Source organism: Artibeus jamaicensis, unplaced genomic scaffold, assembly GCF_021234435.1.
Source record: "Artibeus jamaicensis isolate MK-2021 breed Jamaican fruit bat unplaced genomic scaffold, CSHL_Jam_final contig_944, whole genome shotgun sequence".
In the NCBI taxonomy this organism is placed as follows: Eukaryota; Metazoa; Chordata; class Mammalia; order Chiroptera; family Phyllostomidae; genus Artibeus; species Artibeus jamaicensis.
In genome coordinates this window covers 881,380-901,958 of record NW_026522020.1, presented here as the reverse complement: position 1 = coordinate 901,958, position 20,579 = coordinate 881,380, and the positions used below count along the sequence as shown (strand labels likewise).

General features: G+C 54.8%; 1 protein-coding gene across 2 annotated transcripts; it reads right to left on the bottom strand.

The window, feature by feature from the left end:
• Window positions 1-6,526: 6,526 nt before the first annotated feature.
• On the bottom strand, window positions 6,527-11,360 carry PTMA (prothymosin alpha). 2 transcript variants are annotated; one of them, XM_037152202.2, is made up of 5 exons: window positions 11,113-11,360; window positions 8,408-8,479; window positions 8,059-8,155; window positions 7,466-7,539; window positions 6,527-7,259 (listed from the first exon to the last, which is right to left on the bottom strand). In XM_037152202.2, exons 1-5 carry the CDS (start codon window positions 11,155-11,157, stop codon window positions 7,212-7,214), a joined length of 336 nt encoding a protein of 111 aa, XP_037008097.1. In that variant the 5' UTR covers window positions 11,158-11,360; the 3' UTR covers window positions 6,527-7,211. The 2 variants fall into 2 exon arrangements, with proteins under 2 accessions (XP_037008097.1, XP_037008098.1); XM_037152203.2 differs by having other exon boundaries at window positions 8,059-8,152; window positions 11,113-11,359.
• Window positions 11,361-20,579: the final 9,219 nt, after the last annotated feature.

Genomic DNA, 20,579 nt, shown 5'->3' with positions numbered 1-20,579 from the left:
CACAAAGAACTCAGGGTATGATAGGAAAGGCAGGCCCCTTCCAGCGTGGTGAGGACAGAGAGGATAAGGAGGAGGAAGCAGGACAAGGAGGTGACGTCCTTCCTATCCTTTACCCCCCAGCCTTGGGTGAGAGGCGTGGATGGAAACATCTGCCCAGGTGTGGGAGAGAAATGAGAACTTCAGAAAGGGGAGAAGGATGAGCTGCCCCACAATGCAATAGTGACTTCGTTTTCTAAACATGTCCCCCACTGCCCCCTCCACAGTTCCTTCCCTTCTGATTTGTCCTTCACAACCAGAGAGAGCCCCAAGGTGCATCTCTGTTGATCAAGGCCTCTGTATTGTCAAGTTATTTTTAGAGCTTCTGTCTTAGTGACCTGGTAATTGTTTTGTGGCTTTCAAAATGCCCTGTCAAAATGGTCCTCAGAGTGAAGACATCCTCTGGCTTAGTTCTTTTTGGTGCTTTTATCTGAAACTGAACGGCTTTGAATAAACTGTGGGGTGGGATGGAGTGGAGGGAGAAGCAGAGATCTGGAGAATACATGTGGTTCCCAAACTGTACATCAAGGCAGCCCAGGGCTCTGCAGTGAACTTACAGGGAGGCTGTGGGATCTTACAGTTTTCAAAGGAAACACAGCAATATGGGACAGCTGTGTCACACTGCTTAAACTAGTACCTCAACATAGTTCAATTTTTTGGCCCTGGCTGGTGTAGCTCAGTGGATTAAGCACGGGCCTGTGAACCACACAGTCGCAGTTCGATTCCCAGTCAGGGCACATGCCTGGGTTGCAGGCCAGTTCCCAGCGGGGGACTCACGAGAGGCAACCATACATTGATGTTTCTCTCCTCTCCCCCTCTAAAGATAAATAAAACCTTTTTTATAAAAAGTTCAATTTTTTAAAGGATTTTATTTATTTTTAGAGGGGAAGGGAAGGAGACAGAGCGGGAGAGAAACATCAGTGTATGGTTGCCTTGTGCACCCCCAACTGGAGACCTAGCCTGCAACCCAGGCATGTGCCCTGACTGGGAATTGAACCAGGGACCCTTTGCTTCTCAGGCCAGCACTCAATCCACTGAGCCACACCAGCCAGGGCTCAGTTACAACAGTAGAATGCACTACATTCTTTTTGGTGAGGTATCTTTGGAAAACCAGGTGTTTGAAGGTCTTCGTGATAAAAAGCAAGTGTTCTTCAAACATCAGTGTGAATGGGAAATGAGGGTGGTAGTGTCCAATCGGATCCCAAGGTTTGAGCTGTTCTATGCCCAGCAGGCACACACCCCATTAGGAGGTCATTGTGAATATAAATGAAACAAAAATACTTTTTCTCTCAATTTAGATGGCTCCCCCCCCCCAAAATAACATAGCTGCCACTGTTAGAACATAAATACTCACTTGGACCTAACTAGTTAATGAAGGGAATTATTAGTTATTTATTTTGGCCTAAATAATTAGCAACTGAACAAGTTACAGAGACACAAAGGATATAGTGAACAGAGAACATTTAGGGACCTCCAGTGAGCCCTTAGTTTTAAAATATGCCTCGCAGGGGGTGAGAAACACCATCTCTGGCCGCAACAAACAGGTAGTGACCACCCACTTCCAAAATCTCAGCAGCTCTTGGTTCCACAGAATACTTTTGAATTCTTGTACTTATTAAAAGAAATAGCCCTGGCTGGCGTGGCTCAGTGGATTGAGCGCAGGCCTGTGAACCAGAGTATCGCGGTTCGATTCCCAGTCAGGGCACATGCCTGGGTTGCAGGCCAGTTCCTGGCAGGGAACACACGAGAGGCAACCATACATTAATATTTCTCTCCCACTCTTTCTCCTTCCCTTCCCCTCTCTCGAAAAATAAATAAAATAAAAATATTTAAAAATATATATATATATTCAGAGAAAAGAGACATTTACTTAGGTTTCTTAGAATGGCTTTTTAAGTGACTTGATTTATTTAAATCATCCCCCAAGTAGCTCTTCTCAATTATACAAGGATAAGCAAAATTATTGTCATTTGAATTTTTAACTTGTATTATAACTATTACTTTCATTTGGGGCTAATGCATGTGCATTTGAGCTAAACGGCATGCCGAGTATTGTACGGTACACAGGGCACCCCTGTGTGATGGTGCTGCACGTGATCAGTCAGTTCTAACCAGGTAGAGAACTTGGGGTTTTGTTTTACTGTTTCACGTTATTACAGAAGGTGATGATGGTCATTTATTTCCTTTCATGGTACGTTGTTGGCTATACATATCATTTACTCGGGGCCCAGCCCTGGGTAAGGATTGGAATGTAAATCATCTCTTCCTGCAGATGTCTGCCAACTTTTAATTGGCTGATATTCAGCAACAAGCTACAATTCATTTGGTACAATTAGGCTAAGGTCAGAACCAGTGTTTCTTGAAGGGTTTACATTCACTCAAAAATAGGCTCTTTATGATACTTCACTTTATGATACTGGTGTTATGACCATCATGATCCTCAAGCCCAAATGGCATGGCGTGGCACAGAATTCTGGAACCTCAGCTGTGAATTTGGGAGGAGGTACCCAATCACTTTCTGAGGAAGACCTTGCCTCTAGCCACTGGGAATGCCACATCTAAAAAATGCCCGTGTTTGCTCTGGGTGGTGTGGCTCAGTGGACTGAGCGCCGGCCTGTGAACCAACAGGTCACTGGTTTGAGTCCCAGTCAGGACACATGCCTCCCCAGTTGGGGGCAAGCGAGAGGCAACAGATCCCTATATCTCTCACACATTGATGTTTCTCTCCCTCCCCCTGCCCCTCTCTCTAAATAATAAAGTCTTTAATAAAAATAAAAAAGCCCATGTTTGTGATTTCTGCAGACTCCAAAGCATAGCGGGAAATTACTAAGAAGCCCACCCACCTAATATGGGGATCCATTTGATGTCAGGACTGTGAGGAGTCCCATGACAGGGTCCAGAGATGACTAAGAGGTGTGGGTCTGCCCAAGGAGGACGCTGTGCACACCCAGCAGTTGAATGGCACTAAGTAAGAGGAGCCCTGGGGACAAGACCCAGGGATGGCCAGTGACCTCGGTGGAGCCCACCCTAGCCTCAGCTCTGGGGAGGCTTTGGCTGTCCCAGGGAAAGGACTGGGTCCCTGGATTGGGCCATCAGCTTCCCAGAGGGAAGGCTTGGGAAATGACTGCTGACTGTCATGTCTACTACAGTTCCAGAAATAGAGAGGGAGGAAGGTCTTGTTGTGGGGGGTAGTGGTGGCTTGAGGCTGACCCTGGACGGGGACCCACAACAGACTCCTGGACTGAGCAGAACCCAAGAGCGCTCCCTGCAGCTCCTCTATGGCCACCAGAGGGCGCCCATCTCTCATAAATCTTCCAACTTGGGCTCCTTAGGTGCCCGTCCTTGCACCTGGAAGGGACTTTGGGGGTAAAGAGGATGGAGGCGACCCTGGACCTTGAGGACAGGATCCCAGGCAGTGGTTAACTGTGTGCCAGGTCCGGACTAGAGAAAAGGAGGTTCTGCTGAAGGGAGCAAGGGCTGTTTTAGGCCAAACTTTTGGTGGAATGAGGGGGTATAGCTGGGACAAAGGGTGCAGGGAGCTCAGTGCAGACACGGGATCCCAAAAGAGGCAGTGCCAGGCCCTGACTCTTGCCTCATGCTATTCTAATTGTGCAAAGGAAGATTAGGGCTCAGCAAGATATAGCTACTTGCCCCATATTAACTACCCTGTCTGTTCTGCATGGGGCTGTTTCTCACTTCTTTTCTGAGAGGATTATAGTTCTGAGCAGGGTGGGTTAGACCTGATCCCAGCTCCAGGTATTGCCTGCTATGTGGCCTTTCTAGTACCCTTCTGTGTCAGGATCCCCCCTGGGCCTTGGGAACATCTGCAAGACTGTGCTGCCCTGGGCAGCAGCACAGAGCAGCTGGCCAGTCTTGCCCTAAGAAGCCAGCTGCCCAGCCTGTGCAGGGGTGTAAGGTGGGCACACAGGGTCAGAGGGTTTCTCCTACCAAAGCCTTGACCTAACCCTGACCCTGGCAGCAGTTTGGGGACAGCTCAATGGGGGACAGGTGTCCTGGGGCCTGAGCAGCCCAGTGAGGACAGCTAAACTTTAGACTCTATGAAGGGCAAGAACGTCCCAGAATGCAGGCATCTGGCAGAAACCACAAAAGTGAAGACGGGTGGATCGGGCTGCACATGGTGTCCCACCAGCCAGGTAAGGACAAGGGGCCTTGTTTCTCTTGCTCTTTTCTGTGTCTCTGCAGCCTGTAACAGCGTCTGGCACAGAAAGCGATCAGTACATATGTGAACTAATGAATGAACAAACAAATGAATGGAATGGACAGAATACTTAGCATGTGCAGGGAAACATGGTAAATAAGAAGGGTCCCTGACCTCAGTGGGGGACGGGCAAAAACACGCACAAGCAGGTAACTAAAAGCTCACATTGTGAGAATTGTTTTGGGGGTGAGGGTGAGCACTGGGGAAGGGCTTCTTAGAAGGGGGTCCTGGGAAAGGCAAATGGGAAGTTAACATTGGCCCTGAAACCTAACACAGAGCAAGCCATGAGAAGTCTTGGAGTCACACATTCCTGTGGTAGGAACATCAAGTGCAAAGGCCCTAAGGGAGGCCCAGGTTTGCTGTGGATCCAAACTAACCCAGGCTGATGTGGCTGGTGAGTGAGGGAGGTGAGGCACAGTGTAGGTAGAACAAGAGGGGGTCCTGGTCTCAGGCTTCATTTCCTGGGAGGGACAGTGCCCAGCCTGGCCCTCGCCCTGGCTCGCTTTATCCACGCCTCGGCCTCCATTACTCTGGTGCAGCTGAGGCCTCTCTTCTGCCCTCCAGACCTGTGCACACAACAGCCTCTTACAGTCTACCACAAACGCAGCAAGACCAGGATGAGGCTCCAGACGTTCTCTTCCAGCCCCACCCATGGTAAACGGCTCCTTCTTGTGCTCAAGGGCTCAGGCCACAGCCTGGGGTATCCTCCATGGGAATTGCCTCCAATATCTAACCAATCCCTGAGTCTTGATGCTTTATCCTATGTGGTGTCTTAAATGTGCCTGCTTCTCTCCCTCCCAGCATCTCCCTTCGACCCAGCGCCTCCCGCCCCCGCCCCCGCCCCCCCTCCCCAGGCTTCTGCAGATATTACTTCACTGCTTTCCCGGGAGTTTTCCTGCTTAAAATCCCTCCCTGGCTTCCCCTAATCCCACCACTGTAACTGGCCCACAGAATGTGCCTGGCCCCGTCCACCCTTTTGCCCACCCCTTTGCCCACACGTGCCCTTGGAGCCCTCTGCTCCCTCCAGCACGTGCCCTGCCCAAGTCCGGCTCCTCCCCATGGCCTTTCCCCTCTTCCTTTCATCCTTGGGGCCCTTCCAGTCTCAGCCCCAAGGGAGCCTCCTCAGGGAAGCCCTCCCCTTCTGTCCGATTCCCTGGTCTGTGGCCTGCAGTCAGCTGAGGTGAGAAAAGGAAACCCCACATGGCCAGTGTTGGGGGACAGGGTGGTAGGGAGTTTACATGGCTTCTTGCCCCCTTCTTTATCCACAGCCACCCCTTCAAATTCACAGCTCCAGGTTGAGTGTCTGACCCCCCCCACACACACACTCCCACTTTACTTGTATCCATGTATCTCACTTGAACAGTGACACCAGATTTAAGGATATTCAGGAGACAAGGGACCCCCACGGCCACCCAGGTAGTGGTACAAGGAGCAGGATCCACGCCTTTCAGCCCTCCTGCAGTGGGTCCTGTAAACTCCCCCTTGAAACCAGCCCATTCCCCAAACTACCACAGGTGGGCTGTTAGCCCTCCCAGATGATGGATGAACACTGAGGATTCTGCCAATAGAGCTCATCTGTGGACCCCCAAGTTTAGTGGGTTCTAACCATCACCTCTCGAGGGCCAGAGCTTGAGGTCCCACTTACTCAGTTAGTCAAAACAGCCCACCTATCAGCTCCAACTATGCTCAAAGGGCAGGGGGACTGCCAAACTAACCCAGGTACTTGTTTCTCCAGCAGGTTAGAGATTAGACAGTAAGGGCAAGCAAGGCTGCATCATTGCCCTGGAATGTAACTACTATGGGACAGTGCCTCGTACCACCACCAGGGGCACTACTCCATTAACTCTTCCGTGGAGAGCTAATCTTGGGAGGCCTGCTGGGGGAAGGCCCACTGGCCCATTAGGAGGGGCAGCATCCAGAGAGCGGAGCCACACACCAGGCTTGTTTCTCCAGTGCCAGAGGCTGTAGACACCTTCTAGGGCACCCAGGTTCACTTGGCGTTCAATGATGTGGGCGTTCAATGATGTGATCTCAGGAAAAGGTTCTTGATACAACAGTAGACCAACCTGGCATGTGGCTCCCCAGTTGGCCCCTCACTCTAAGGTCCCCTGGCCTGGGTCCTGCTGCCCAAGGGCACACCCATCTCTTCCCTAATTGGTGTCTTTTCAACCCAGTCCCTGTCCGGGAAAGAGTTCAACCATCACACATCATCTCACTGCCCTCTTCCCAAGTTTCAAGAAACCAAAACAGAAAAAACAGGCTTGAGGCAGCTTTGTTAGAACAACTCAGCAAAATAAAATTCCGGTTTATTGTTGGACAACATTGTTTCACACATACATCAAACAGGCCAAAAAAAATAAACAGCAACTTCATAGACAAAAAAAGGAAAAAAAGCAACCTTTTATCTTTGGCCTTTTTAACCATCTCATACAAACCAACTACTTATAGTACAGCTAAGTACATACACAAAAAGTTACTGGAATGCTCGGAATAAGATTGTTTTTTGTTGTTGTTTTTGCTTTTTTTACAAGGTTTTTTTTCTCCTTTGAGATTATAATGAACATGGTCACACCACAAGTAAAGTTGGAAGTAGGACAGAGAACGCTCCAAAGGCTGGTTTGGTCATCCCGAGATCATTAAAAATGGCTGACCCCTAACAATATGTACAAAAATATAAAATGTAAATAAAAAATACAAACAAATTTTCCTTTTTAAAGTACTTTTAAGAAAAAAAGCAGGGCCTTGGAAGTTTTGGTTTTTTCCTCCCCTGTTGCAAATTCACGTTGTGGTTTTGGTTGGGTGTGGAGAGCGCATGTCATCTGCGGGTGGCGCTGCCTGCGGTGGGCGGGCGGGACTCTCTACTCGAAGGTGACCACGTTTAGATTCTGAGACGGGAAGTGGAGGGTGAATAGGTCACGGCGGCCTTTTTTAAGTTTAACTTTTCCTTTTTTGCTGTCTAGTCATCCTCATCGGTCTTCTGCTTCTTGGTGTCAACATCATCATCCTGGGCAGGAAAAATACTGTCAAGGCCCCTCCAACCCACTGGGCTCACCCGCCAACTACCTCAGCCCCAGTTCAGTCCTGGCAGCTCCCGGGGCATCTAGCAAACTCAAATACCCGGCACCCAAAATGCACTCCTGTCAGCCCCCTCCAGCTTCAGTGCCTCTCTCAGACCCCAGCCAGACCTCTGCCCCTCAAGCCAGAACCCACCTCATCATCTTCAGCTGCCCGTTTGCCCGTAGCTGCCTCAGCTTCCTCATCTTCATCTCCATCCTCTTCCTCACCTGGAGAATCAGACAGACCCCAGGTAAACCACCCTGCTATCCTCAGCCAACCAGGAAGGGTCCTGGCACCCTCCCACCCAATGGCAGCCAGAACTTGGAGGAGAAGGAGCAGGAAAACTGGGCCTGCAGTTCCTTAGAGAAATCTCCCAGCGACAAGATTTGCCAGGGTGGCATGCTGCTGGATCAGTCTCTGCTGCCTGACAAAAGGACAACTGGGGTAACCCACATCACCCATGTGGACACTTGCCTTTGGGTGGGGGAGGGACCCAGGGGCCCAAGCAGCTGCCTAGAGGCCAAGCCCACAGACCAGTGGGTGCTCCCCACCCCAGTGGCAGTGTATGCAGCACAGCTTTACATTGCTAGCCCCAAACAAGGAAGGTCCCGGCTCCACAGGAACAAGCCCTGTTAGCTGCAGGTGATCTGTTGGCTCCCATCCCGGGATCCCCCAACTCTCCCTGCCCTGTGTGGGAGAGACCAGGCAGATACCCTTCACAAGTGGGAACAGACAAGGCTACTCACCATCACCTTCCTCCTCCTCTTCCTCCTCCTCCCCTCCTTCTTCCTCTTCTTCATCTACCTCATTGTCAGCCTCCTGCTCCCCATTTTCCTCATTCTCCTCGACAGAAAACATTACCAGGTTATTACCACGGACAGAGCATCACTCCTGCCCCCACCCCTTGCCCCAACCAAACCCTGCCAGATGCTCTACTCCAGCCTCAGACTCCTGAAGCTCCACCAGGAGAGCTAGACACACAAACCTCCCAGTCTGCTCCCCAGCCCTGACCTAAGTTAAGCCCAAAGTCATCCTGGGAAGAGAACTTCTCAGCCAGGAGAAGCTGGGGGGTCCATGAGCAAGGTTGACACTCACAGCGTTGCCATTAGCAGGTGCATCTCTTCCATTCTCTGCCTCCTCCACTACTTCCTTCTTCTCCTTTAAGTCCTTCAAAAGGAAAGGAGGAACCAGTAAGTCTTTTAAGCAACCCAGGACTGGTGAAGGGCCCAGAACTACAGGTACATATTCAGTGCTCACTGAAATGTTCCAAGCAAGTCAAAGCGCTGCGTAATACACGTGGAACTGGGGGAAGGAAAGGCCACAGATACGGAGTGTGTCTGTCGTCAGGTTATCGTTTGATATCCCAGCCGTTAAGAGAAAAAGGCCATGTGGCACCACAGCCCCAAACCCGTCCGACTGGGCAGACAAGCCTGGGAACACTTCACTCACGCACACACCCGTCAGACTTGTTTCCAACCAGAGGGAGCTCCGCCTCCCATAAGTCCTTCTGGGAAGGCAGCAGACAAGTGCCATAAATAAGGCGAAGGAGGAAGGACCCTGACACTGCGGGAGAACTCCCGTGGGCGGACTAGCCAGGGGAGGGAGGGAGGCAGAACTGGGGAAAGCCACCTCACAAGCCAGAGTCCTCGCAGCCGAGTTCCAGCCCAAACCCACGACAGTCTAGGGCCTAAAGAGAAGCTTGGGCCTTTGAAAAAAACAGGAGCTGTTCCCAGCCTCCCCGTTATCTGACAGCTGTCTCGGGGGGGGGGGGGGGGGGGGGGCCACAAACCGATGCCTGAAAATAGGTGCAGCCTCAGGTAATGCATGCCCTCGCCCGAAATGCCTCATCTCCCTCCCGCACACCTCACAGGGCTGGCATTCCAAAGGGCAGCGCCGCTGCGGGCGCCCTGAAGCCCCGTAACTTTTTCCACCTGGTGCGGCTGGGCCTGCCGCCAACAGTCAAGTAACGAGAGGCCCCAGGCGCCAACCAGAAAACAGCCTCGGGGCACCTGTCGGCCCGGTTTGTACCAGCCCGCCTACCGCCGACCCCAGCGCCGCCCGCTCCCGCCCCCTGGCGGCCATGAAGCCCCAGGGAGCAGGTGGGGGCGGGGAGGTCGCACCGCGCAGGCGCGTGGCCCCCGCCCGGCGAGCTTTGCGCGGGCCTCCGCACGCACCGCGCGCGCGGAGCACGTGGCCTGGGGCCGCCGAGTGCGCCCCTGACCCAGGAGACCCGTAGCCCGCGGGCCACGTTGGCCACACCGATCATTAGAGACGCGCGCCAGTCTTTCCCGGCTACGGAAGCCCCCACGACACCCCCAGTCCCGCAAGCCTGTAAGAACGCGCTTGCGTCTCCGTATTTGGCGGGCAAAGTCCCGCGGGAGGCCGCCCCAAATTGCGCTGGGCTTTTTCGGTAGCGTACCCCAAGGCCGTCGGGGAAGCGCTCCACGCGGCTATTTATTACTCCTAGAGGAAAATCACCTCGGAGGAAGGCGAGACGTATGCTTGAACTGGGGAGGGCCGATCTTCCCACCCAAACCAATATCCTGCTGGGCCCAAACGGGGGGGGGGGGGTGTCGGTGGGAACCTCTCTGGACAGCCGGGTCGAAAGCTCTGGTTTGCCGGGGTAGTCACCACTGGGAAAGAGCCAGAGGTGAAACCAGGGGCACTGGGGCTAAGGAGACGCCAAGGTGACTCGTGCCTGTCAGAGTCAGACGAGGCCCGAACGATTAAAAAAAAAAAAAAAACAGCGCCTGGTCTCCAGGTCTGATTTAAAGTGTCGCGCTCCCGCCAAGGGCGGAGATGCTCCCAGGCGGGCAGAGACAGACGCAGCGCGCAGAAACGCGCACGACCTCGAAACACAGGACGGCAACGAATACAGAACTCCGACAACCCCCGGCACGACCCCACAACCGGCCAGCCGCGGTCGCTGCTTTTGTTCGCCTGCGTCGCCCCCGGAGGGGCCGACCACACTGTGCTCCCGGGCAGCCGCGGGGGGCGCCCATCGTCGCCCCAGCGCGCCGCTCCTTCACTTTCTGTTTCCTCCCCTCTGGCGCGTGGGCTTTCTCCTCAGCCAAGCCCAAGCACGGCTTCGCTGGTGAATTATTTAAGCAGGGCGGCTGTTCCCGGCGCACTGCCCCCGGAAGGACGCCCACCCCCGCCTTCCCAAGTACCTAGGGAGACAGAGACCTTCACACCTCCACGGAGACAAACGACGTCGCGGCCGGCCCGCCCGCCGCCCACACCACCTTATCAACGTTCCGTGCAGATAAACCTCGGACCCACCGCAAGGCGCGAAACCGGGCAGCCCGGTGCCAAACAAAGAGCAACGCTGCCGGCGGGCGCTCGCCGCGGAGCTGCCACTTACCGCAGCCGGCCCGCATACGCCCCCCCCAACACTTCCGATTCCTAACGCGCTGGAGTTTCAAAGTTATTTCCGTGCGCCCCGTGGGCCGACGACCCCCTAGCCGGGCCCCTCTCCTCCCGCCGCAGTTCAGACGAGTCACAAACAAGTTTCCAGAGCCTAGGAGCAGTGTTCCCCGGAGCCCCTAAACCTCCGCACCCGCCCTCCCCCTGCCTTCGACGGTGCCCGGCCCACTCCACGACGGGCATCGTTTGCCCGCGGCGCTTCCCGTCCCCCATTCCGCACATACACAAAGAGTGGGCTGCCTTGTGAGCCTAGGCCGGATTCCCCGCGGGGGAGACCAACAGCGAATTCAGCGAAGTCCAGGCGCCGCGCGCCAAACACCACTGCTGCGACAACAGCTCGCGGACCCCGAAGGGGCGGGCGGCGTCCAACTCACCTTGGTGGTGATCTCGGAGCTGGTATCCACGGCCGCGTCTGACATGGTGGGCACGCCGGTGATCCTATGCAGTGAATTAAAAAAAAAAAAAAAGCGAGAGTTCGAGGACTCTGGCGAAAATGCTGCCGGAGTCCGCGGCGACTTAGGAGGCGCGCGGCGGAGGTGGCTGCAGCGAGTTGAAAGGCAAACACGGGAACAATGCAAAGATGGCTTTTCAGAGCAGCCAGTGGGGAACTCACGCGGCGGCAGAACCTTTAATATAGGTTAGTAGGCGGTGCCCGGACCCCCCTATCCAAATGCTATTGGCTGAGGTCTGGGAGCGGGTGCTCGCTCATTGGCTCCAATCCGAACAATGGGCAAGCGTGCTTAAAGCGGCAGTGCCTTGGTGAGTCAGGCGCTGCGCAGTCGCGGCAGCACTGTCATTCACAGCCTAAGTTTGCCGGGTCTCAGCGGCGCCGTTGCTGTGGGGGAAGGGCGCGCGCGCGCGAAGTCCGGGCGCGCGTTCCCGCCGCTGTTTTGCTGGGGCTGCTGACGCAAATAAGCCAAAGCGCGGCAAAGCCGCTCACCCACCACCTCCCCCTTCACCCCTCCCCGCGGTTCCAGGGAAGGAGGGGGAGGTAAGAGGCGGGGGAGGCCTGTGCGCACGACGGCTGCCAGTGAGGGGGAGGGGAAGGCCGGGTGCTGGGCTGCGCTCGCCCCGGGCGGTGCCCTTCGAGGTCCCTGCGAAGCCGCTTGCCCCCACCGCGGTGCCTGGGCTCCTTCCATAAAGAATTGCCCCAGCGCAAGTGGGCGTAAGCCCCACGACGAGAAATGAGGACGCGAGGCCCAGACCCCCACACCCCGGCTGCACCGTCTGTTTACCATGTTTACATCCTCTGCACAGCCCCAGGGACCCCGAGTCTTTGGAGGCGTCACCCTTTTGCCCACCACTAGCTCCTGCGCGCGCCCCCTAAGCCAGCCGACGAGCAGGCAGCGTGCCAAGCACACTCACTCGGTGATTAATACTTAGAGGGGCCTCGAGGGCGGGTGCGGGCTACTCCCCTCAAGCAGGACAGCCCGCGGGCTTCGCACTCCAGGCTTCTGGATAGCGCCTGCCCCAGCAGTCTATGCCGTCGCGACAGCTTCAGGGAACTTCCTTACAGCGCTCGGCCTTCTAGGGTACCCGTCTCCCATTCCACTTAAGGGGCTGCAAGCGGCCCATGAACTGCGGGGGGGAACAGTAATCATTCTTTAGACCAGTTGGGCTACTCTTTGGGAGCTCTTTGAAGTTTGCAGCGCGATTTAGGGGACCATGCGGAGCCCCGAGGAGGGAACCATCAAGCCGCCACACTCAAGATGGCGCTGGGCTCGGTTAGTGTGGCGTGACGAGTCGACCCAACTCACACAGGCGATCGGAAACCCGTAGGCTCCACCCTCCATATTGCCACCGCACTTGGCTATCGAATTAAGAAACCAGCTGTATAGAAGGAAAGATTAAAGGAGGTGTAAATATGTTTCAGAAAAATACCTGTGCCACACACAACATGGCGACAGATAGCGTTCATCCCTGTGTTGCCAGCAGGGGGCGCCCGACACGGAAGGCGGGACTCCCGAGAAACCAGAGCACACTGGCTGAGAGTGGCGGGCGAACACAAAGTTGACGCTTTGCGTCCTGCCATTGGCAGATTTAGCTGTCTGTCTCTTGGGGCGGCCGATCTAGGAGTGGAGAAAACCCGGAGTCCGGGATTGTGCAGGAGGCATGGTTGCCAAATCCAGTAGGGCTTGAGGTCTGTCGAGAGAAGATACTGAGTCTCCCTTTTTTGGTTTTCTTAGGTCAGGGGCCAGCTGGCCCCATTCCCACTGCGAGACCCCCTGAGTTTACCACGCACCATCCCGGCTGCGTCCCCGGGCCTCCGACTCCTCTGCACGAATGGGAAGAGGCTTGGAGTGCCGGGGCGCCGGCCGGATCTGGTCCCAATCCCATTTACCGCACACATCAGTCCCGCATCCCCAATCACATCAGCCAGGCTGCTCGCTGGCTGGTGGGGAAAAAACGATAGAATCGTCTTTTGCGGGAAGCGAAGCCCGCATGCCCTGTACTTTGGCCAGTAGAAACTTGGTCAGGTGCTGGACAGGGCGGGGACACCACGCCACCTCCCGCTGGCCGGCGATCGGCATCCCGGCCCTGGTAAGCGGCAGCAGAGGGGGCGCCCTCTGGGTCTCGGCCCTGCCCAAGAATCCCAGCTGGAGCAGGGTTTCTCCCCGGAGCGGCGCGCGCCAATCCAAGGGATTCGCAATGTTGTCCTCGACGACCACGCGTCCCAACTCTTTGTTCGGTCCACTACCCACCCTCACCAGCTGTCTATATTAAGACACGGGCCTGGGGCCGCCCTGCGCCTAAGAAAAGGAAGGGGCTGCTTGGCCGCAATGGCCGCCATACCGCCCCCCTCCCCCCCTTTTTGTACCTCATTCTCCAACAAGTTTGTGTGGCACGGTAAATAGCGCAGGACAGCGCCTTCTGCGTACCGTGTGTCCGTTAAACTCTGGTTACCCTCGACGAGACTGTACGGTCCTCAAAACCTGATGCAGCGTGAGCTTAGTCTGTGCCACATCTGAGCGATTGAGTCATCTTCCCTGCCTGGACAGTGACCTTGGGCAGTCCTCTCTGTGTCCACAGCTAAAAAGTGGACATGACTGTTAGGGATTCTGGCCATTATGTGTATGTGAGAGGAGGGGGTTGGTGAAGGGGCATCCTCGAGGAGCTGGGTGAATGCGAATTTCCCTCAAAGAACTGCTTTGCCTGACCCTGTCTCCATGCAGCTGGCTTTGGCAAGAAGTAAGAAAGGCTCATGCTCACCTGGTTGTGGAACCGCACTTAATGTTCCCCAAACACTCCTTGAGTGCCTGCTATTTACAAGGCAGTGAACCTTTGGCTTCAAGCATTTTCATTTATTCTCTGCACCTTGAAAGGTAGGTAAGACAATCATAGGCCTGAATCATATGAAATTGATGTTTTTGTAGATCAAAAACAGTTGAAAATCAGCAAATGTATAGGTTCATCCTCTAATATGATATTACTTTTCCTTTAATATGATATGACTCTCCAAGTCAGAAAAGCAGACCGAGGGATTATAGCAAGGAACTTGGAGCAACCAAGTGAATTAGTGACTAGGCTGAAGCTGAAATTTTAGAATGGAGGGATCTGTGTTGTTAGAAGAGCCCTGGCTGAAGCATCCTCCTTGGACCTCCTCCTCCGGGCCATAGGAGCGTGGCATTTGATTTAGGCTACCGTGAGCCTTGTTCCTCCAGTAACAGGCTACTCCCCATTCTTCTTCCCTGATCTGTCTCTGCCCTTCGCTGCTTCTGCGGCCTTTCAGACCATTCCCCAGAATAAGTCCATATGCCTGGTGAGGCTTTGTGGCTGCATTTTCCTGGCCTGGGTCTGTTCACAGCCCTAGGTGCACTGAGCTTAGGTTAGCGCTGTTCTAAGCTAGCCCCCAAATGGCCTCCGGGCAAGTTTTATTTTCAGGGAATTTTCACAGGGACACCTATGGGTTGCCTACATACTCTGCAATCAGAGCATAGGCCTCACCCTGCTCAGCCTGAGTCACACATTTATTTCGCCTGCCTGGCCCTATAGGTCCTCGGGTTTGCAACGTTTACTCCTAAGTCCTTTCCAGCCTATTCCTAAATGGTTGCTTCACAATTCTGCTTGATTCCCAAGTGACCACAAACTTCCTGGGTTCAAATCCCAGCCCTGCTACATGCTAGCTGTGTGAATTTGGGCAAGTAACTTCCTCACCTTTAGAAAATGGAGACGACAGTAAGACTTTCTAGGGGTGTGGTGAGAACTGAAGGGGTTAATATTCAGAAAGTGCTTAAAATAGTGTCTGGCACCTCCAGGAACACCAACAGTGTTCTTAGGACCCCATTTACCAGCTGCTGTCTGAACCCAAGTGGGTTGGTTTCACCGTGTTTGTGGGCCCCCTGGACAAAGGAACAATGTCTTCAGCAAACCCTTCCCATGTTAGGTGGGAAATGAGGACACCAGCCTAGCTGACTTTCTGGAAGTCTGCGCCGGCGTCCTTGGCAGCCCGTCTGGCCTCAGAGGAATGACAGAGCCTAGGAGGCAGCCTGCACGCAGCAGGCCTCAAAAACTCCCGCCTTCCCGCCCTTCAGAAACCAGGAGTTTCAGGCTGTGGTTTCCTTGCCCAGGCACAAGGGCCTGGGGAGCTGCCAGGGGCCTTTCCACTCCCGCCCAGCCGAGCCCAGCCGGGTTGTGTCAGAGCCACCCCCCACACGCCTGCGCCCTCGCGCAGCACGCCCAAGCCTGCCCATTCTCCCAGGGAGCTGTGCCAGAGGCCCTGGTACCCACACAGGTCAGGCTGCCCCAAGAGGCTCCTCCTGCCTGGCAGGGAGAGGGTGGAGAACATCTCTTGATATTCAGGGCCTGCCCCTAAAGTAATGCCAAACTGGAGCCCTAATTGGAGACAAGGAGAGGAGGCCGGGGGAGGTGTGTATGAACTGCCCACCCCCTGAGTACACCCGTGCGAGGGCGCCAGTTCTGGGCTCCCTGCACATGCGCCCCCCTGGTCTCCCCGGAAAACTTCTGCCTCCTGGGCCACTTCCAGGTCCCCCTTCCCTGCATCCATCCCAGGGCATGAGCACCTATTTGCATAGCTCTAGCTGTGTGAGTATTTTGCTTAAGTTCTAGTTACCCATTAGGGGTGCATGGGCCCAGCAGCATGGTGGCAGGTGAAGGTGCTGGCCGGGAAGCCGGAGTGCAGGCCACACCCAGTGGCCTTGCCGGAGAGAGCAGTGCGCCCCGGGAAATGTTAACTACCTGTCTGTCACTGTCAGGAGGCATTTTACTGGGTGCCTCTACACCCATCACTGCCTTTCACCCAGCCTTACAGAGGAGCTGGGCAGACAGGGGCCTCGAGTGGGTGCTGGCTGAGGATCTGTGTGCGTGTGCCCAGGTGAGCTTGAACTTTAGGAAAGGCAGGTTCTCTGACATCTCGAAGCTTCCTTGTTTCTCTTTGTTCATCTCAAATGGGTCTTTTCTACCTTCCTGTCACCCCAGTCTTATTTGGCGGGGAGAAGGTGTCAGGGCTGGTGGACACACACCCAGCCAGAATTTGCTCACTCTCTCACACCAAAGGGGAGTACGGGCAGAGTGACCGTCTGTCCAAGTTGTTGAGGGACGCAGCGCTCCCACCAGGCTACAACCAGGAAACTCCTGGGCACACTGGGACGTGCTGGTCACATTGTCCAGTCCTTATTCATAGGCTGGTAGAGTGGCATTTCTGAAGAAATCTGTAACCACTGCCGAGAAGGGCCCTGGGACCCTCGGTCCAAAACCAGCCTCCCACTAGGATTCTGCTCCTCTTTGCCCTGGGAAGCCCGGGAGCACTTGGTTCGCACACGGCAGAGCAGGAGTGAAGGGCTCCGAGAAATCACAGAGCAAGCTGGCGGTGCGGGGACAGCAGCTCTGCAACCTCCCGGCGCAGCGTGCGGTGACACCTGCCACATGTGATGCTGGTCGTGAGCACGGGAATCTGTTAGCTTCTAGATCGGGTGGGAGCAAGAGTCTCTGGGGGGGGGGGCGACCCCTCAGGCTCCTTTCAGAAATATCCTCTCCCCTAAGAGGTTTTCTGAGACTCTCACAGGAGGAAAAAAGTGAAGCTCTCACTTGGACAATTCTATAAGAAAATCTCAAAAATGGGATATAGTAATTAGCCCAGAACTCAAACCTCCCAGGGAGGGGAAAGGAAGTGGGGATGGGAGGGCAGGGGAGGGGGGCACCTTTTTTAGGGAGGGGCGAGCTCCCTGCATTTAAAGGCTGAAAGGACGTCAGACCCCTCCATGTGCTGCCTGTGGCCAGCCAGGCCTTGACTTGCGGCCTGACCGGCCCCCGCAGCTTTCTCCGGGCCGCTCTCTTTTGCCACTTACGTGCTTTGAGAGCGTTACCTCAGAGACACCTCCCCATGCACTCAGCTGGGTGCCAGTTCTTCTACTTGCTAAACGGAGGGAAGAAGATGGCCCAGCTCCCAGGGAGAGGACAGCACAGCTGTCCCAGCTCTGTCCTGGGCTGTTCACAGGGCCACAGTGCTCTGAGGTGCAAAGTCCTTGGCCAAGACGTGGTGTTGAGACCCCCTCTTGGGCCATATGTGATAAGTTGGAGATCTCCTCAACTACAGTTGTCAGGAGCCCTGGCCAGGTAGCTCAGTTGGTTAGAGCCTCACCCTGATAAGCCAAGGTTGAGGGTTCAATCCCTGGTCAGGGCACATACAAGAGTCAGTCAATAAGTGGAACAACAAATTGGTGTTTTTTTCTCTCTTCCTCTCTATCTCAAATCAATAAACTTAAAAAAAATTAAAAGTTGCCAAGATACTAAAATGTATCCTGGGATGTTCTTCAGAAGTCACAACTACTATCAAACAAGACTGAGTCTGGATTCAGGGGCATTCACGATGGAAAGTAAAATGTGTTCTCAATACCTGCAGAACCAGATAAAAGGGAAATGAGAGATGAATGGTTAATGTTGGTAAGTGAGCAGCGCTCAAACCAGGGAGGGGCGAGTGGTAAGAAACATCCTTAGCTGAGAACCCCAGCCTCTCTAGCGACTTAAGCTTCAGTTTCATGGAAGGCTGTCCCCTGGCAATGTTGGGGCTCCCCGTGCTTTCTTCCTCACCGGGCCACCAACAGGAAGGCACCCTAGAAGGACCGGAGACTCCGGTCCTAGGCTTGCTTGATTGACACTGGTTCTAAGCAAGTTTCTTCACCTTCTCCACCTTGCTCCCAACACCTGGGCTGGAATGAGGACGTTCTGAGCGTGGACAGTCATGTGCATGCCCACCTCCCTGCAGACGCTGTGAGCGGTGGGGGTACAGGACGGGTCTGGCTGTGTCCCCACTGGGCGCGGCCCTGTGCCTTGTACAAATAACCGTTCAATTGCACTGAATCAGATGGAATGGGCCGGGCATTCTGCTGAGCCCCCACCCTGGGTGCTGACGCCTGCTCCGTGCCAGGGAACAGGGAAAACTTGAACACACTGTATCAGACGGATACAGCAAGCCCCCCTGCAGATGGAGAGCATGGGCAAGAGCCTTATTCTACAGCTGGAGACGCTGGGACCCGACACGGGGCCCGACTGGCCAGTGGGCTGGCCCCTGGCCAAGAACAGAGCCCCTTTGGCCCTGGCTGCCAGGCTCCATGCCACCCGCACTCCCTCTCCAAATGATGGGGCCCTGGCTGACACCAGCCTACCAGACCAGAGCAGACCAAAGAGGTCGGGGGCACTTCCTGGAGCAAGTAGGGCTTGGCAAGAGCCTCGAGTCAGGGAGAGATGTGAGGGGAGAGGAGGGGCCGGAGCCGGCAGCTCCGGCTGGGAGGCAGCCAGGTGGGCACGCGAGCCTGCAGGCGTGTCAGTGGGAAAGGGGCCACTTCTGAAGCCTGGCCCGCCCGACCACGTGGAGACGAGACATTCCAGGTGTGCCCTTCCACCTTGGTGCTCAGCTGCCTCGCCAGAACCCTGAAAGCCCGCCCCACGGGCAGCTCCTCACTGAGCAACCTCTGGGCCAGATGTCATTCTGAGTTCTGGACACCCGTGAACTCATCAATCCTATGAGGCTTGCTGGTATCCCCACCTTACAACAGGGAAACTGAGGCCCAAAGTAGGCAGAGCTGGGGTTCGAAGCCAGGCAGCCCAACTCCAGGGCCCCACACCAGCTGCAGCTGCAGGGGCAGCCTCAGCTTTCCAAGGGAAAAGTCGCAGGGCATGAGCAGCCCATCACCCTCGGCCTCTGCCCAGCCCACTCCAGGCCAGGCCAGGACAGGACCTGGGGTTCCCCCTGTTGATTGGTAAGGAGTTTACTTTCACCAGCTGAGGCCCTCAGCCCTGCCCCTGCAGATGCCTCTCAGGTGATGGGGGGCAACAGACAAGGCTTCCCAGATAAGTGACTTCCAGCTGTGAGGCAAGATTTCTCTAGTGGGACCTGGTGACTTTCAGAGACAGGCATTTAGTGTCTGTTGGTTGCTAAAGGCCCACCAGAATGTCAGCCTCCGAAGAGCCAGGAGCTCCCAGGGTGTTCCGTTGTAGGTTTTACGGATCAGAAGACAATTGGTAACATCTGCCTCGAATGTTTCTCTAGGCAACCATTTACCACGGCCTGGCTCTGGGCTGTGGAAATACGACATTGCACAAGGTCCCTTTTCCTGTATATATATTTTAATTTAGAGAGACTGAGAGAGGAAGGGAGAGAGAGAGGGAGAGAAGGAGACATCGATTTGTTGTTCCGCTTATTGATGCGTTCATCAGTTGCTACTTGTACGGGCCCTGTACCAGGAGCTAACCCCTCAACCTTGGGGTATCGGGACAATGCTCTAACCAGCTGAACGACCTGGCCCGGGCACCAGGTCCCTTTTACAGTGACCCACGGGATCGATGTCTCTGGGGCCTCTGCACCATCAAGGCAGTGTAGCCTGGTGGTTAGGAGCACGAACTCTGGGTTGCCTCTCCTGTCCTCCTGTGAAAACACGGTGTCCCACCTGCATCTGTGGCTTAGAGTTTGCGTCTTGGGCAAGATCGGCCCCAGCAAACTTCAGTGTCTTCACCTGTACAGCGGGGCTTGGTAACAACTGTCTGAGGCTTCTCTTGAATCACTTGTTGAATTTTTGTTTCCAGACTTCTGTGTTTTGATTTTTAGAGGAAGAGAGGGTAAGGGAGGGAGAAAGAGGAAGAGAGGGTAAGGGAGGGAGAAAGAGAAGGACAGAAACATCGCTCAGTTGCCTCTTGCAGGCACCCCAAGCGGAGACCAAACCCACAACCCAGGTATGTGCCCTGGCCAGGAATAGAACCAGCGACCTTTCACTTTGCGGAATGATGCTCAACTGAGCCATACTGGTCAGGGCCAGACCCTCCGTACCTTGTAACCAATTCCATTTCCCTCTCTGTCTGGGCTGCCAGAAGCTCAGCACCCACTGGAAGGCACTTTGGGGTTTCTCTACACCTCAGGTGGGTGAGACAAACCCTGACCCTGGCCTCTGATTCCTACCCTCTTTCCCCTTAGTCCACGTTCTTTAGTGATTTTTTTTTCTTGTTGACCTTTCAGTATTTCTATAAACTTTAGAACTGAGGCCTAAATTAATTAAAATGGTAATTAATTAAACAAGCTGAAGCCGTCTACGCCAAAAGCACTTTCTCACAGGTGGTGCCATTTAAGCCTCACAGCCATGCAGGTAGGTTCCCCTTTTACAGAAGAGGAAACGGAGGCCCCAAGGACCTGCATGGACACAGGTCATCCCCCGCCGCCCGGCCGCCCGGGGCTGGCCTTGCCTTGCCCCAGCCCAGCTCTATGAGTGGTTGCCCCCACTCTCCCAGCCAACAACGTGGGCCGGGAGCTGAGCCGGGGGTTGGTGGAGAGAGCCGAACTGTTCTGCAGAATGTGGGGGCATTTGAGCTTCTCCAGGACAGTTCGTTCACATCT